The sequence below is a fragment of the Hydra vulgaris genome, chromosome 02, assembly GCF_038396675.1.
Source record: "Hydra vulgaris chromosome 02, alternate assembly HydraT2T_AEP".
In the NCBI taxonomy this organism is placed as follows: domain Eukaryota; kingdom Metazoa; phylum Cnidaria; class Hydrozoa; order Anthoathecata; family Hydridae; genus Hydra; species Hydra vulgaris.
Window position 1 is genome coordinate 66,227,826 of NC_088921.1, and position 19,341 is coordinate 66,247,166.

The following is a 19,341-nucleotide window of genomic DNA, read 5'->3' on the forward strand; positions in this document are numbered from 1 at the left end:
GGAGATAGAGCCTCACGGAAAACTATGTGTTTTTTCAACATCTTTTCACATTTTTATAGATTTGGAAGTAGCTCTTTGTTTTAAGTAGGTGTTTGATTTTATGCATGATAGCAATTGTCTCGATGATTTTATTTTCAATGTGCAATTTGTATACCATTTATTATATAAATGGTACATAAAAATAAAAGTTGAATCACACCCACTCTCCACAGTAAAGGTTTTAGTTTTTTCCTGACATTCATTTCAATTTTACTAAAAACTTTTCTTTTTCTTTATATTTACCAAATACAAAATAACTAGTTTTGATTTGGTGGTTTGATTATTGTATTTATTGTTTATAATTTATTATACTGTTATTTTGTATTATTATTTATATTTATTTATATTATTTATAATACATTTTATATTTTTTTATTATTTATATTATTTTTAAGCAAATTATTTATTAGTAATATTATTTATAAGCAAATTATTTATAAGCAATATTCTTAGAGACTCTAAATCAAGATTTAAAATCTTTAAGAAAATTTTTTTGTAAAAACATATTTTTCAGATTTTTTTTAAACTTTTTTACAAAATTAAAAAGAATTATGCAATTCTAAAAGAAGTTATCAAGAAATTGAAAGAGATTAAAAGAAATTATTAATAAATACATTTTATTGCTTTTTTTAAAAGTAATAAAACTTTTTAAAAAAGCATTCCAAGGTATAGCATTGCCAATAATTTCTTGCAAAAACTCAGAATAGCTAAATAACAAGTTGACATAGCTAAACCTTGATTTTAAATGTCTTAAGGTGACTTTATGGGTAACTGTTTTGAATGTTGACTAAAATTTGAAGACTGTTTTAGTAACTATATAAAATCATGTATATTTTTGTTATATTTTTTTATTAGTAATGAAATTACAAGATTTAAATGTTCATGCAAGTTTAAATGAAACAGGTAATTTTAAATAAAAAAGAGTTGTTTTATTGATATTATTAATTATTATTTTTTAATTAATTAAATATTGACAACAAGAATATAAGTTGAAAATTAAAATTTCAATATTAAATTTTTTCAAATATTCCAACTATGGTTTTTTGAACAAATGAATATATCAAAATTTATGAAAATTAAGTAAGGGTAACCAACATTTTTTTTATAAAGACTTAATGCAACGATAATGACCCTTGAGATTTTTAAAAACATTTTAAGAACCACTCAATTAAATTTAATATATATTTTTATTTTGTTTTAAAGCAAACTTAACTCCTTTTCAGACAATAAACTTGTAGTTTTTTAAAACTTTATTGTAAACAAAGAAAATATATTTGCAAGTAGAAGTAAGAACGTTCATTTTGAATAAGTGAGGAGTAAAAATTGTAATATTTTAATTCGCTTGCAAAAAAGTTCAAAGGTAAGCCGCCAGTTATATCAAATCATGGAGTGAAGGTCACAGATTAAAAAGAAAGTTAAGAAACCAAGAAAGAGGTTTGTCAAGTTTAAAACTTGATCAAAAAAAAAAGTGATTAGATGTATCAATGCAAATCCAGAGCACTCTATTCGGGATATCGAATAAAAAAGAAACAGGTGTTCCCAATTCTACAATTAAAGAAGTCAAAAAGAGATACAGCTACAAGACATACAAAAAACAGAAGTACCCTGGAAGATCCCAATAGCATGCGATAGTGATGTAGTGGTAGAGCACTCGCTTTGTCCTTGGCAGTAACGCACTGAACTTGTTTCTCTGTGCAGCGGCTTTGTTCGTCAAGGTTCATGTTTTGGAGTTATAATGTTGAGAGTGGGTTATAATCACAATTAAGTAGCCTCCTCATCTGTAGTGGCCTTCTTGGCCAGGGGGGGGGGTGAATTAAAATAAAGAAAGAAAGAAAATTTCAGTAAAGGCAAAAAATGTAGAAGAAAATTGTTACAAGAAAAATTTCAAAGAAGTTAAAAGTGCAATATAATGAATGATGAACTAAAATAAACAGAAAGAATTAAATAGTTTCAAAAACTTAACATATATAAAAAGTAAAATAAAGAATAAGTACATCCGAGGAGATTTTTTAGATACAAAAAATTATAATAAACAACAACAAAAAAAACAAACAAACAAAAAATAAAGAAAAACTAGACTGAATATAAAAAATAAAAATAATAATAATACTAACAACTATAATCAATACTACTAGAATACAACCGTTACAATAATAATCCAAAAAACTTAAAATAAACACGTCACACTCTAATATAAAATAATCAAAATCTCCAACTAACAGATAAAAATAGATTAGGTGGGTAAAAATGTATAGGAAAAGTCAACAAACGAGAAAATCAGGAACATTAAAACACAATACAAACACACACACACACAAAACAAAACATATATCATAATATTAAAAAACATAAAATAGGGACAAAATCACAGAAAAAATAAAATTACACAACATTTAAACATAGAAATAAATTTTTAAAAGTATATATTTTTGTTACATCTTCGACTTTTCGAATTTATAAAAACGTTCCATATTTTTCTTAACTTTGTTTAGCGTTTAACTTCTTTTTTTTTCATACATTTTAATTGAAAGATATTTTTTTGTTGTATATGATTGACTTTTTTTTACTTTTTTTTTCTTTTGGCTTAATTTTGTTAATGCTTTCATTTATTCTTTAATATATATATATATTTCTTTTTTACTTTTAATAGTTTTTGTTTTTTTCTAGATGATTCTTTTTTCTTTCTTTTTCACCGTTAAAAAAAAGCAACCGCCATTTGCTATGTCATGATATGATCATGCAAGTAACATTTTGTTTTGACAATTTGACCATGGCTTTCAACATGTTTTCAAAATTTAAAAACTTTTCTAGACTTGACTAAAAACTTTATTTTAACCCTTTGTTCCTGTTCCTGTCTAACCCTTGTTCACTGTTGCCATATAGCAACAAAATCAATTTAATTCTAATTGATTCTTGTTTGGTATAATATTAATTTATTGATTTTTTTTACACTAACTTAACTTTGTTTTTCGTACTAAAATAAATGTTGTGGCTAAGGTATATTTACCCTTCTTTTGGAACAGTTTTGAATCAATCCAAAAGAAGGAGTGAGCAAAAAGTATGTAAAATTTAGCTCCACTTGATAAGCAATTAAAACCTTGTTTTATCTTTTGTTTATTACCATTGTTTAGCTGTTTTAAAAGTGTGAAAATTAGAATCTGCTTATATAGCTGAACTGAACATTAGCAGCAGTATTTTTCGGTCATGTAATTTATTGTTTATAATGTGTTATTTTAGAGTATTTTTATTATTACTTCATTATACTAGCTTGATGGTATTAATGATGATGATGATGATGATGATGATGATGATGATGATGATGATGATGATGATGATGATGATGATGATGATGATGATGATGATGATGATGATGATGATGATGATGATGATGATGATGATGATGATGATGATGATGATGATGATGATGATGATGTTAGTAATGAAAATAATAAGATGTTGTTAAAATGGCAAAATAAGCTTTAAGTACTATTAAATGCTAACTAAATGGCAACAAATTAAATTTAGGTATTATATATTTATAAAAGAAAATTGGAATTTTTGTTTATTTGTTTGTTAAATTAATGGTATTTATTATAAAAAATTATTTAGATTATTTAGACTTTTTTAATATTTTTTTAAAAATTTAACCATTAAATGGAAAAGAAATTTTAACAAAAAATAAAATTTAAAAACTTTAACTAAAACACAAAAACAAAAATTATAACTCAGCTGAAATAAAACTCAACAAACTAAAATGCTAAGTTTATTTAAATTATATTTTTAATTACATTTTGAATAATTATCTTTTATCTTTTTATGTTTATTTAATATCATGAGAAACCCTAAAATAAAGAAAGAATTTACTTCGAATGATTGTTTAAAGTTATATTCGCATATAATTTAAATTATAGTGTTTTAAGTTTCCATGTAGATTCACGCTAGAATTAATTATGCATTAAAAACTATTTGATGCTTTGTTTAAACATTTGAATGTTTTTTATTTAAATTTGTTTTAAAAGATTAACATTATAAAAAGTGCATAATTATATAAATAAAAAAAGTATATATAATATTCATTGATACTTTACATGAAAAATCATTTGCATTGTTTTCATGCTTCATTTCACATATATTATATTTGTTTCAATAATATAAAAGTATTAAAGATCAAACTTATTTAATTGTAACAGCTTTTAAAAAAATTTGTCATTTTTTATTCAACTTTTTTTTTTTTATCTTTATAAGTGTATTAAATTTATTTAAATACTAAAATAATTTAAGGCTACTTAAATAATTCTTACATAAAGTTCATTAGTGACTTTTGTTGTCTAAGAAAGTTGTCATTTACAAAAGCAAAATAATTTTTTTATTTTTAATGTTTATTTAAAAAAATGCACAATTAAATAATTTATATAATACAAGTTTAAAAAATTTTGTACGACTTTTAATAATACTTTAAGCAAATATCATTATCAGTAAATTATTACTTTATTTAAATGGGCCAAAATAAAAACATTAGTAGAGATAAAAGTTTAGATATCGTTTATTTCTCTAAGATATAGTTCAGATTTTTTTTCATTCAGCACTTTTTCAAAATGTTTTTTGAAATAGCCGCAGTCAAATTATTTAAAAAAGTAAAGTAATGTCATAGAAATTCAAAAATTTAGAGGAAAAGCATACAATAATGTTGCTGTGATATCTGGTCACCTAACTGGTGTTCAGAAGAGTGTTGAAGAAATCAATGGCAAAAAAGATTTTGTTGCAAGTTCAAACCATTCACTAAATTTAGCAGTTGTGCATTAGGGTAATAACTATTATCATTATTTACCTAACGAAACTGAAACCTCTTACATTTGAGGAACATTTGCCGGTTTCAATTTTACAATGATTTTTATATGACATTCTACACTGCTTTTGAGCAAATATCAGTCAGCTGTTTACATTTGTTTATAAATTTAACAGCTAGTTATTAATTTTATTTTCTTTGTTTTGATCCCAGCTATATCGTGTAAACTCACTCCAGCATGAGGCAAGTTCACTATATATAATTATTTTATTATTGTTACATTTTATTTATTTTTTATTTCAGGTGAAAATATATAACATATAATCTGGAATATTTCAAAATATTTGGAAATATTTTTGAATATTTTTTATATCTTATTTTCAGTGCAAAATTGCAAGTCTTACAGAGAAAGAAAAGTGCAAGACATTTAATCACCTTTAAACCAAAATAAAATGTCTTATAAAAATTCTAGCAATGGTCTAAAGTAAAACAGGTGCATTAGGGTGAAGAATCTTCTCTCCTTTTCTTTACAGAAAAGGGATCCAAGGATTCCATCTGTTAAAAAAGCTAACCTATCTCACAGATGCCGACAAACCATCAAATTTATGAAAATTTCACTTTTCTGTTCAATTGTGAAAAACTGTGAGTGGATCGAATAAAAATTATGGTTACGGATATAGAATAGCTACGAGGGATTTTCTAGACTTTCCGCTTTTATCTAACGCCCTCATTAGAAAGAAAATAGTCTGATTGATCTATATGACAAAAGCAAAAAGAAACCATCAGATAAGTTCACTAAAATACTTTCTCAGTTATTTGATGTCACCTACACTAATTGAAAATGTAAAAGGTTTAAGAGAAAAACTAGTTATTAAATGATCAAGCAAGCCCTTTTGGAATCAATCCACCCAAGAAAACAAATCCAACTTTCAAAAGCTCAACCTCAAGCCTTTTTTCAATTACATCCCTTATAAATACATAAAACTGAATCAGAATCTTTAGATTCTGTAGCCACTTCCTCACTAGAGTTGCCAACCTCTTCTATGTCATCTCCTAAGTGCATACTGAAATACGAAAGAGCAAACACTAAAGCAGCGGGTTAACTAGTACTGAAAAAAAACATTTCAACACATAAGGTACATGTTCTTGCAACCATTGCTGAACAGGGTCAAAATGTGCTGGTTCCAAGTCAGACAGGTGCCTTGAAACGAATATTCTCTGAAGGACAGAAAATGAAATCCAAAATTGTTTAAAAACTTCAAAACAATGATCTCTATTGTCTCCAGATAGATAGAAGATTGCAAGGGGAAGAGTATCAATTAGTTTTGGGAAAAAACATGACAACCAAAATCAAACTTGTTATTCTTAAATGTGAGAATGGATTTTTTGCTATCATTCACAAGGAACTATATAAGCTAATTGATGAATAAAATGCTTAAGTAAATGTTTACATGATAATCTGTGACATGACTGCAGAAAATACTGGTCATTTGCACAGGGTTGTAAAGCTCACACAAGATGATGTCTTGAGCATGGACTTTCATAAACCACAATATATTGACTGTTAGCACCATGTATTTAACCTCCTTCTGAAGAATTTCATGAATTTCTTATTCTAGAGTAACCAATGAAACGAGTAAACCAATAATATGGGGAGATGATTTAAAGTTCTTATATGAACTCTGTCAGGCGTATTATCATTAAAAAACAACTTCACTTTTAGCCTCAAATCAGCTGGAAGAAACTCCCAAATTTACATTAGACATAATGGAACTTGCATGCTATATATGTTGTTATAGTGTTCTTTCTGATACCAGAGTTGCACAGCATCCTTGCTCCAGCATGCAACTTCATCGCTGTAAATGCTTGTTTTCATTCACAACACTACAATGTAGCAAAATCAGATTCCGCCCTTGAAGGCATAAACCCTTGTTATGCCACTAATTTTTTCCAAACCTAAAATACAATTATTTGTATTTGAAAAATGCTGATATATTTATAACTGATATAATAATTAATACATACATTTGTATTTAAATTTGTATTTGGAAATCTAAAATTAATGTATTTGATCAGATGTATTTGACACCAACGCTGTTGTCTGGTCATATAATGGCGTGCCATTGCCAGAATATGCATGTAGTTCAGAAAAAGCTGACATTAGTTTAATGTAAAATTACTTAGATATTACCAGGGTTTCTCTAGCAGCTATCAGGTATGGATTATCTAACAGAGGTGAAGCAGCCATTGCCACTGCTGCTTTAGCTTCTGCAAAAGATGTTAATTTTTGAAAGAAAAATTTTGATATTTTTGAAAATTTTGAAGAGTGTAGGCCTTCAAGAATAACTTTAATACTGCGGTTAGAAAGAAGTAATTTAATAATCTCAAAACCTTTATATAAAGTAACTAGCAACAGAGGGAAAACTAATCATAGGATAGTTAGAGAGGTCAAAGTGTAATCTAGAGTTTTGAAAATTAGAACCACTTATTTAGCACTTTTTAAAAGTTAAGCAAAAGTTGAAGAGAGTTCTGGAGAACACTTTTTCAAGACTTTGATAGAAATCATGTCTGGAGCACAAACTGTAGAAGTGTTAAATTGAGAATTAACTTTAGTATTGGAAGCCATAGTGATTTTGATGTTTAACAATGGGTTAATCTATTTATCTTTATTCTGAGTATAACAGAGCTTAACATCAGACAGGACCTTTTTACAATGACTTCTTGGAATAATAAAAGGATAATTGTTTATAAGCGAGATATGCTTGTAAAAAAGATAAAATAAATGATTAATAAAGCAACTGCTCAAGATGGTGAAAAATGCAAAGTAGAATGATGCGATTTATGCATACATATTATGGGTATAAACATATGTTTGCTATTTATTTAGATGATGGCATACAATATCTATTTATATTTATATAAACTTTAGTATTTATATAGTGTAGTATTTACCAAAAGATGATCAGATGGATGTGTGGTGTGACTCAACTTGACAAGAAAAGGAGGCATAATCTTAGACAGATACGAATAAGACATCGTATCGAGCAACATTTGTTGGAGAAGATTTAAGTGATTTAAGTATCAGCATGTAGAGAGGTAAAAGCTGCAGGAGAAAATGGTAGTGTTAAAAGTAAGAAAACTTGAAGAGAGTACTTTAAATATTGTATGAATAAGATTTAGTTAAGGAAAGAAAATGCTCTAGATTGTTTATATTAGAGAAACAGCATAAAAGAGGAAGGTTAAAGCCTGATGATGGTGATGATAATGATGATCATGATGATAATTATGATTATGATGATCATGTTGATCATAATGATGTTTATGCATATATATATACAAAATAACATAAATTTTAAATAAAAAAATATTTAAGAATGCATAAGTGTTTATGCAGCCCCAGTCACAAACCCAGCCACGGCTATATTTTATCAAATTCAGCCCCGGCCCCAATCAAATATTGACCCCAGTTACTTACTACCTTTTTGACATTTTAAGATTTAATTTGACACAAAAACTACATTTAAAAACAACTTTTCTGGTTCTATTGGAAAACTTTTTTATGTAAGGTTATTAGCTTCAATGAAAGCATAGTGATAATTAAATTTCCCAATGCCAGGATAGAACTTGACTTTAAAGATGTAAAATTTATTTCAGATGATAAAAAGTATCTTTATGAAATTACCCATCCAATTTATGCGGGAATTTTTCCAGACCATCTTAAAAGCAAAAGAATTTAGAGATTATGCGCCACTTCGGTTTAAAATCAAAGTAAAATGGATATGGACTGTAGGACCAAACCATATATTTAAGCAATTAAAACTCTTTTGTGATCCAAATTGAAAAACCAAACTATAAATTTAAAGCTTCTTTGTAATTAAAAGCATTGTGATGCCTTATATTTTATCATCTTCATGGAATGCTCATTGTGAAAATGTTCTCTAAGTGCTATTATGTAGTTTAGAAAAAACAGATAAACAATGTGCTATTAAAACTACTTTAAAGTTGAGGAGATTCAAAATTTACTTACTTATTTACTTATTTATTGTCAAGGGAGTAACTTTTAAAATACAATGAAACTCTGATGTATGTACCTTGTTTTCCTTGTTATAGATAATATATTGAAAGATGTATTCAAGTAAAAAAACAAATACTTATTTTACAAAAGTATTTGTTTTAAAATTTACAATAGTGAACATTATTCTTACATCTACCCTGTTTGTATGGCCTTAAGTAAAGCAGCAATAAAATCTATGTTCAATTTTCATGTATTTACTGTGTCTAAACATCTTTAAATGATTGAATTCCCATAAGCTGAAAAAAAAGTAATTGCTAATTTGATGAGTTTTTAATAACTGACATTTTTCAAATGTCCTGCACTTTCACAAAATATAGTTTTTAAGGAAGAAAAAAAAAATTCATCTTTCTTCCAATATCATATTCTAAATATTGTGGCCACCACCATTTTTAACATTTAAATATATAATTCTTTTGTAAAATGAGTAATGGTGGACAATTTTACTTAGGTTTACTGTGTTTATATGACCTTAAGAATATCAGCTATAAAAATTGTTATGTTTATTTCTATTTATGTCTGAACATATTTGGAAAATGGAATTTTCATAGGGTAAGTGCTAAATTGATTAGTTTTTAAAAAACTGATATTTTTCAAGTGCCCTGCACCCACAAACTATTTAAATTATTTACATCTCTTCCAATATAATACATAAAAAAAACCACACACTCTTATATCTAAAATTTAAAAAGTATGACCCACCTTAATTCACTAATAATTTTAAAAATGTGCAAACAACTTTGCACACTTTCAGCTGATTGACTATTTTTTTAATAAATTATCAGTTTAAATCTGGTTTTTGTAATGTGTTGATTATGTTTATTTATAGATATGTCATATATTATTGATGAGATACCATCTAGCAGAAATGAAGTTTTTTTATCTAATCAATCGCTTGAACATTATATACAAAATTTTGATCCCAATAAAAATACCACAGAAACAAATTTTTCTACAGCAAACCTGGATAATACATCCTTTAACAAACAAGTTTTGGATTCTAGGAAGGTTTTATCTGTTAATGAGTTAATTGCAAATGCTGAAATAAATTTGCCAGATATACCTATAGACCAACAATTAAATATTTGTCTTGTTTCTTCGGTTGAAAAACCTGCAGACCTTAAATTACAACAAATTGAATCTAAAGATGAAAATAATAATAAAGAGGAATCAATAACAAGTAAAAGATTGAAAAGAAAAAAAAGAAAAACTATCTTTGGTTATAAAAAGCACAGAAAAGTATTTCAACCAGGTATTTTTTTAAATAATGTCAAGTTATCAAGATTTTTTTTTCTTGCAGAGTTGTATATTTACAAAACATATTAAAATATATTTTTGTCATATAGTTTAGTTTCAATAAATTTTTTTTAAATAAAAATTAAAAACATCCTTAATTTGAACATCATAGATCAAAAGAGCGAGAACTTTGAAGTGTTAAAGTCAATAAGTTCTCTAAAAAAACTTTTTTTAACCACAATAAAACTTGAATATTCAAAAAACTTTCCATGCAATATATAGTGTTTTTATCTACAATCATCAATTAAAAAGTTGGTTCAGCTATTTAAAAAATTACAAGATGATTGTGGAAACTGTCAAAAAAGTTTCGTTTTTAAAATTTAATGCCATTAAGCATTTTTTTTTTTTTTTAATATATTCTTTAGATTTCCCTAATTCCGAACAAAATCGTACTTAAAATTGAATAACTCCGCTTGCTTTTTGAACTTTATATTAAATAAATAAACGTTTTTTTAAATAAATAAACTGGAATCTAAACTCAATCGAACCATATTAAGCAACAAGTATATTTATTATAAGAATATTGTTAATTTTTAAATTTAAAAAGTCAAGTTTTTGTTCGGAATTTAGAATACGTGTTCCTAATTCTGAATGTACATATTAAATCCCAAAAAATGGCATTCAATTTAAAAAAGTAAATAATTTATACTAGCGTAGACCTCTAGCTTAGTGTTAGATAAAAAGATTTTAAAAGTTTAAAATTACTTTTATTTTAATGTAAGGGTGTAACATTGTGTTGTTGCAGAGTGTTGGTGCAGAGCTTCCATTATTTTTTTGAAATCAGTTTAAAAAAAAATCTTCACAGTCACTGCCATTTCTGTCAGTTAACCGTCGTTAGTCAGAAGAAACCTCAGTTATTAGTATCAGGTTGGTTGCATCCTTAGAGAATGCTCCCCCATTAATCAAATAGGAAGCTTGTAGTGCTTTTTTATCATATAGCAATGCAGTTTTAACCTTTAGGCAGTTGTATTTTGAAATGGCAGTAATTCAAAGACTGAAACATTGTTCAGTAACCCCTTAATTTTGCTCACTGAAAAGTATTATTTTATAACCTTCCATTATTATAACCACGCCATTATTCTTCGCCATTAAATAGTATCACAGTTGGTTTTATTAAATAGTATTGCAGCAATATATCTATAATTTTCTATTACCTGTAAATTATCAAATCTGTACAGTACAACTACGGTTGCTATCTCCAAATGAATACTTATTTATTGGGAGGTGGCAACCCTAGCTGTGCTGTACAGATTTGATAGTTTTTAAAAAACTATAATGAAAAAGTTGTTGTATTCAAAAAATATTGTTTTAAGGCATCAAGCTACAAAAACTAATAAAAGTTATTCACACTCCTTGCACACAAATTCGATTGTTTCATGATAATTGATAATACAAGGAATACACGACCAGTTTTTTTTTTTTTTTTTTTTTGTTATTCACCTCCCCAAGGCCGGGAAGGCCACTACAGATGAGGAGGCTACTTAATAGTGGTTATAACCCTCTCTCAACTCTATAACTCCGAAACACGAACCTTGACGAACAAGGCCGCTGCGCGGAGAAACAAGTTGAGCGCGGTACTACCAGGGACGTGGTGGGAATCGAACTCGGAACCTCTCGCTTATGAAGCGAGCGCTTTACCACTACACCACTACCGCAAGTTAAAACACTTTTCACATGCAACCCATTTGCTGCTTGTAGTTTCGTCCCAAAGGCTTCCGCAGGAAATATAAAAGCGATTGATATGGTAGGGATTACAGCCGGCGGCAGGAAGACACTCAATATTTTGACTAGTAGACATCTTTGTTGTTTTGTTATATTTCTGAGACTGTTTTTGGGGTTTTTTAAGTTTTAAAAGGTTTTTTTCTTCTTTTTTTTAAACTTTTGTTCTTTGAGAATTGCTGAGTCCAATTTTTTTTTTCTCTAATAACTTTTCTGGCTTCTTTTTCATCTAGTTTTCTTTTTTTAGCAGCTTGTGTTGCTTCGTCCTGAGCCATTGCAGATACTTCAGTCATGTTATAACTTGTTGTTCTTTTAATTATTGTTCCCTTTTCTTTACTACTGGAAAGAGGTTTTAATCTATCTCTAAGCACACTGAGCACTGATTTTTTAATATCAAATGCTTGATGCTTGTTTAATGGCATTTTGGATGCTATCTAATTCTTTGAGCAACACTTTTTCTGTTGAAAGTCTATTCATATAGTTTTTTGAATTTATTTTATTAGTTTTATCGAGTAAAACTAGTGAATCGGTAGACTTTCCAAAAAAACAGTTCTCAATTTTGTTATTTGTTACATGTTGAAAAATAGCGCCAATTGCATTTTTATTTGGAGTTATTTTAGAACAATTGAGTGGAAATATGCCTGTATTTTCAAAACCACTGCGTGCATTTTCCGCTTTAAAGCCTTTATTTGCAATAAGGTCTTTTAGCATGACTGGAAACTGCCGGTTACTTAAACTTAAATAAGATTTTCTAACCAAGTAAACTTCTACAATTCGCTTCCATTCTGCCTTTACAGTTTTAAAAACTCCAACATCTAGTGGTTTCAAAAAATGACTTGTGTGAGCTGGCAAACGGAATAAAATTATGTTGTTTGATTCAGATAATCTTTTTAATTCAAACTTAATGTGAGATGCATGGCCGTCTAAAAATAGAATTTTAGATCCTTGAAGTTTGTTTGTGTGAACTAAAAAAATTGAACGAAACCATTCTACAAAATTTTTGATTTCCATCCAACCTGATTTGCTGGTAGAATAATAATCATCAGAAGCACCACCTTGAACAGAAAATTTCATCAAATTTTGACCTTTGTAAACAACTTGATGAGGTAGGAAATGTCCAAATTAAAATTGTAGTCATATGTTTTTCATTTGTTAGGGTAAGTTGTTTTGAATTTTTTATTCCTTTTGACAAACAATGTTGACTTCACCTTGATCAAATTTCAATTCACTTTCATCACAGTTGAACACATGAAACGGCTTTTCATTTAAATTATGCTCTCAATAAACAGTGTCAACTTGGCTGAACCATTCATCAATAATTGCTGATTGCGAAGACACCGCTCTTACAGCTTGCATGCTAGTAGCTTTTCTTTCACAGATATTTTTTGCATATTTTTTCATGAAACTATTGTACCACTTTAGTAGTTTTATTGTTTCATGAAACTATTGTACTACTATAGTAGGTTTACCGTTCTTGAATAAATAAGTTTGTTTAGATTCCTTCAAATAGTTTTCAACCACAGTTAAAATATCAATTCTTTTTAAGCTGAAGCCAATGTTACTCATAAACTGTACAAGTTCAACTATAAGCCTCTCCGTTACTTCCTTTTAGTCTGTAAAAAATAGTTGTTTTAGGAATGTTATAACTTAAAGTGGCTTCTGAATATGACATCTTATTATTGATAGCCTCAATACAGAGTTTAATTTTTCTTTCGCGATCTTCATTTTTTCAAACTTTAAAATTTTTTCATGAACAAGCGATCAGATAAACAAGACGTTTAGAAATTCAATAAAAAAGTTAAAAGCATTTATGAGTTTCTAAGTTAATGACGTTAAAATACTATTGTTAAATATTGTGGTTAATTACTAGCACGTAAAAATGCTAACTTTTCAAAGAAAAGTTTATTCCAAAATCTGTTCGGAATTTGGGAAAGGTTTTAATTAAGTAGGAAAGTACTGTTTTTAAGATATCTTACGAAGTATTGCTAATTTTTGACTTTTTTTTCCAGATAAATAATCACCATCAAATTTTACATCAAACAGTACGCAATTTAAATTGTCTTTTTTTTTTTAAGTTGGTTTTATATAGTTGGTTTTTCCGGGTTTTAAAAAGTGTTTTGCTTGCGAATAAAAAGTTTAATGGTATCAATATATATTTTGAAAATATTTTTTCATATTCTCATTACCTTAGTCTTCCAATTTATTAATCAGTTTTCCTTTTAAAAATCACACAAAAATAAAAGATGTAACAATAAGTGAACTAAAGGTGTTCAGAATTAGGGACTGTTTGGAATTAGGGAAATCTACGGTATATATATATTTTTTTTTTAATATTTATTTTTTTATATTTATACTTATTATAGATAAGACAATATATGTAAATAGTTGTTTAAACATTTTAATGTTGTACTTAAAAGCGAAGTACACAATTAAAATAGATCAAAGTATTAAATCCTTTCAAAGTTTAATTGCAAATGATTGTCTTTTGTTCTCAATTTCTCTCAACTTTATCACACAATTATAAATGTGAAAAAACTTAAGATTGTTCAAAATAATACAAGTGAAAACATGAAAATTTAATTATAGTTTTAATTAAATTTAATTACAATTTAACATTAGTAAAAATTAAAAATATCTTTAATTTCCGCTATAGAATATAATCTACCAAAAAATAAAAATTCTAATATTAATGTATCTAAAAAATGTCAAATTTTTCTACATATGTAGGACCTTAATTTGCTCTTAAAAATTGAGTAGGGAAACCATGAACACAAGGCATGGTTTGTAATAATTTTTTTTTTTTTCTTTATCTTTTTTTTTTTTTGCTTCTTTAATCATCAGCCAACAACACGTAAAGTCCTATTATTGCGATAATGCTTTTTTAAGATTTTTTCCTGGCTTACGCCCTTTGTGTGTGTGTGTGTATATATATATAAAACCAGTAGCCCCCTCAATGTACTAGGGCTGTACTTAGGGAAATTAATTTTTTTTGTGGTTTTAATTTTAAAAATCCCCTGTTTTTAGCAGATTTATTGCATGGTTTTTTGCTTTACAATGTTGTGAGACTATTTTAAAAAATTATTCAACTGTAGCGCGATTGCTTCCTTGACGAGCTTCTTTATCATTTTAAACAAGCTTGAAGTGAAATAAATTAGTCTGTTATTGTTAAGTTAGCTTTGGGACTCTTTTTGAGCAAGGACATTACTTTTGCTTTAAACCAATAGTTTGTAACTTTTTTATTTTAGTCCTAAGAATAACATGGCAAGTAAAATACTTGCTTCACAGTCAAGAGGTTTGAGGTTTAAATTCAACCTAAGTCCCTGTTGTTTAACCTGTTTCTTTGTGCAGCAACTTTGTTTAGCAAGGTTCATCTTTTGGGGTTTTAGGTTGAGGGAGAGTTGCCAATAAAAATAAAAGAAAATCAACTCAGCAGCATCCTTCAATGTAATAGGAGCCTCTTGAAAACTTTGAAGCCCTGTGGAGATAATTTAATTTTTTAAAAAAGTTGAAATTTTACCATATGAGTCAAATTCAAGTCAATAGTCAGTGCTTTAAAACATAAGCAGAGAACCTGATGGCTAACAAAGATTGGCAGTGTTTGGGTTGAAAGTGATAATTTTAGTAGAGTAGATTGAGAGTCAAATTGTGATTGGTAAGAGCAAGACCAGAAGCAGTGTCTTGTTTCTTTATAATAGAAATCAATGTGATTTTATATTTTAAGCTGATGTTTTGGCCTCAAAATGATTTAATTTTCTTTAGTCATTCGTGATTATTTTTTGCATGATGGTTTGTTTGGCATACCTGCATTAAATTGAACAAAATGTTAGTTTTTTTGTTGTGCTGAACCTGTTAACATTCTAGCCAATCTCGATAACCAAAACTGATTTTTTTGTCGTCCCAAGCTTTTAAATAAATTTAGAGCTATTGTAATATGATGATATGTTGCTAGAATTCAGTTTGTATTGCCATGCAGTTGTTATTAATTTCGGCTAAATTATTTTTTTCTTGAGCGTAGGACTGATGTTGATTTTGTTAGTGCAATCTGGAACCTTGACAATTTGGTGAAAATGTAGGCCTTAAACAAAATAGATAAATAATGAACTGATATTGGTTTGGATGATTAAAATAAATATTTTGATATAGTTTTTTTAGTTTACGTTTCACTATTTGCCTATTATTCGCCGCCTTCAGTTTAGTTAAGAAAGTTCAATTGGTTGTAGGTTTTAAGAATGGCAGTTTGTCATTAAACACTAGGTCTTGGTGATAAAAATAATTTCAAAAAAGTTGTTTTCAAAGAATTAATGATTTTTTTTTAACTCTAAAATTTATGTAGCGGAAGATGTCTGTGAGCTAGATTTTGAATATTAACTTGTATATGTAGAATTTATATTGTAGAAGTGGATGTGAGGGTATCATTTTCACATGATGCATTTTAACTAGAGTTGTTATTTTAGTGGTTCAACTTGAGTTCTTGTGGAGTTTAAGAATCAAGGTTCTTCTGGTTACGGTGGATCATCAGATTTATTTTTAAAATTTATTCCATTGCTTTTCGTTTGAATTAACCACAAAATGATTTTTTCTGTAAAGAACACCAGCCTTTTAAGGGTCTCTTTGTTTAGATTTTACCCCAGAGTTTCATCTAGTAGAAACAGGCTAGATGTTTTTTTACTGGTACATCAGTGCACACTCTTCCTCATTTTCCTCCCAATCAAATGAGCGCAAGTCCCTGTTGTCCAGTCTATTAGTAAGCATAAAGTCTGTCTTTCTGTCAATCAAGTTTTGCCAAATAAAAATAGCTTCTTTAACTTATAATTCTTACTGGCATATTGCATTTTTAGGGATTTGTATTAGTCATTTTTTGAAGTCCAAGAATTAGACATGAAAGCCACCAAACAGGGTTTTTACTCTGTTGCAATGTTTGCTATTGTTGCAAGTACATCATAGTTACAAATAAATTGAAATAAATTGCAAATAAATTGAAATTTTAACAAATAAAATTTCTTGAGTCTATTAAACTTAATAGTATTAAATTAGATTGTTTGATTATTTAAATTGATATGTCTATTAAATTTAATTTTTTTTGATTACTGTCTATTAAATTTAAAACTATCGTTAGGAAATTGAGTTCATTTTTATCTAATTTAGTGTAAAATTATGATTCAGCATTTACCATTTTAAATTATGACTTTGTTTATTTAAAAGCAAATAGGTTACTTCAGTTATGGTTACAACCCACTTTCAACTTTATAACTCCGAAACACGAAAGCTTGATGAACAAGGCCTTTATGCAGAAAAACAATTTAAGGGGGGTACCACCAGGAATTTTTAGTTAAATAAGGATTTAGTTTTAGAAATTGTGATTAAATCGTGTACCAGAAAAAATCTGCGTGGATATTTTAATGGGTATTTATTAAACTATTAAGTAACCAAGAAAGCCCAGCCAAATATTGTGAAAAAGTTGATGTTTAGCATAAAACGCAAAGTTCTCATGTACACAACTTAACAAACTTACTAAAGTGAAATTTAAGAATATAAATATATGTTCTTTCAAAATATAACATTCAATATCGAAATACAATTATTGTATTTTGATATTGAATGTTATATTTTGAAAGTACATATATTAATATTCTTAAATTTCACTTTAGTTTTCTAAGCCAGTTTAGAGTTGTCCCAGAGTGACATGAAACTAAATTGGGCCAAAATAACAGATTACCCATATGACTAACTGAAAACTTTTTAGTGAGTATTTGCATTCAAATGCATTTATATTTAGAATTCAGTTTCTTGCGGTTAATTGCTGAATATCATTGGAATATAATTGCTAAATGCAAAAAAAATTTTTGCTTCTTATCTTGATTTGATGACATTTCAATTAAAACTATAACTAACTTGATAACAGAGTTGTTTAAATTTTAAATAACACTAATACAATAAAATTAAAAAAAAATTAGCTAATTAAAGTAATGCACAGTTTCCGTAAACACCACATCAGAATATGCACAGATTTTTTCCGGTTCATATCTTGCAGTTTTAAAAAATACTTATATATAATAGCTATTAGCTGTTTATTGCTTATATAATTAGTATGTTGTATAATTGTTATTCACAATTATAAAACAGTTCCAATTATTGAAATATGATTCCAATTAATTGAAAAGTGATTTAAAGCTATCTGGTAATTTTTGTTTAAAAATTGCAACCCTGATGTAGAATATGGAGCAAACTGATAGGCAGTTTATTTTTATTTTAACCTCAATATTAAAATTTGCGTTGCACCATCCTACTTATCATCATCAATATCATCATCATCATCATCATCCTCATTTCCGGTTCATTAAAAATTGTTTTAACTTTTTGTTAGATTATTATTTTTTTCGTTTTTATACTTAAACTACTTTTCTATTTTATTGTTGCTTTCTTAACTTTTTAAGCACTTTTAAATAAATTTAATAAAATTTGAATTATTTTGCATTATGCATATAAGTTTATTGGTATGAGAATATTTAGAAATTGTGTATTACAGGGGATGCAGAAAAGAATGTTGAAAAAAGTTTTGAAAGCCTTAAAACTCAGGAAAAAACTCATTTGGAAAAAACCTCAGAATCTGCTAAAGGTTGGTTTTATCATTTTTATAAAAGTTTTTAATTTTTTTTTTTTTACTAGATACAATTACAAGAAAATTTTGAAATAAAGAAATTAAATCTTTGATTTAATAATTATATCTCACATAATTAAATTTGCAACTTTAAAACTCCATGCCTTTAAAAACATTTAGAGTGATGTTGATAATACTTTTTTGTAATATTTCTATTTATATACACTATTTGAATAAATATTATACTTTAGATTTATTTTTTCCTTTTTTTTTTGTTTGATTTATTTTTGTTGAACTATTATCACCTTTTATGGATCAATTATCAACTATCATTATCTCGTGTCAAAATCTTTTGTCTTTTTATAGATGTATATTTTTTTAAATTTTGTTTGTTTATTTGTTATTATATATTTCAAAGACTTTAAGGGTAAGCAAAATAATTCTGTTGACCAGCCTCAAACCCCTTTATCATCTATTAGGCTGGCATAGATGTAAACCTGTGTTACATTAATTCCTGCCTAGAATGATGAATGCTGGATCTTCTTGACTTTTCTCATAGGTTTTGCTTGTGCCTCTTTGATAGTGGCTATACAACTCTTCCTGTTATCTCCTAATGAGGGTAAAGCTCTAAAACTCAGTTTAATGGTTCTGAGGCCAGCTGGTAATAAGGTTTCCTGTACTCTGCCATAGCTCTCAGAGAGGCTGGTTCCATCAACAGCTGCAAAATATCAGAGTATTAACTGTGCGATGTTGCGCATGGATGGTGTCCCTAGTAACGCTTTTGACAAAAAGTATTCTCTTTTCAATTGCTTAGAACAGGCAGCCAATCTT

At 27.6% G+C, this 19,341-nt stretch overlaps 1 protein-coding gene across 5 annotated transcripts in view; it reads left to right on the forward strand.

Moving 5' to 3' along the window:
- The window catches only part of LOC100199249 (uncharacterized), a 98,766-nt gene that overhangs the window by 64,664 nt on the left and 14,761 nt on the right, over positions 1 to 19,341 (forward strand). For 4 of the 5 annotated variants that reach the window (XM_065791733.1, XM_065791735.1, XM_065791734.1 and 1 more), the window contains 3 exons: positions 895 to 942; positions 9,727 to 10,149; positions 18,439 to 18,528. In XM_065791733.1, the coding sequence (XP_065647805.1) occupies positions 895 to 942; positions 9,727 to 10,149; positions 18,439 to 18,528 (561 nt within the window). The remainder of the gene's footprint in view (positions 1 to 894; positions 943 to 9,726; positions 10,150 to 18,438; positions 18,529 to 19,341) is intronic. The other variant, XM_065791737.1, reaches the window with a different exon arrangement.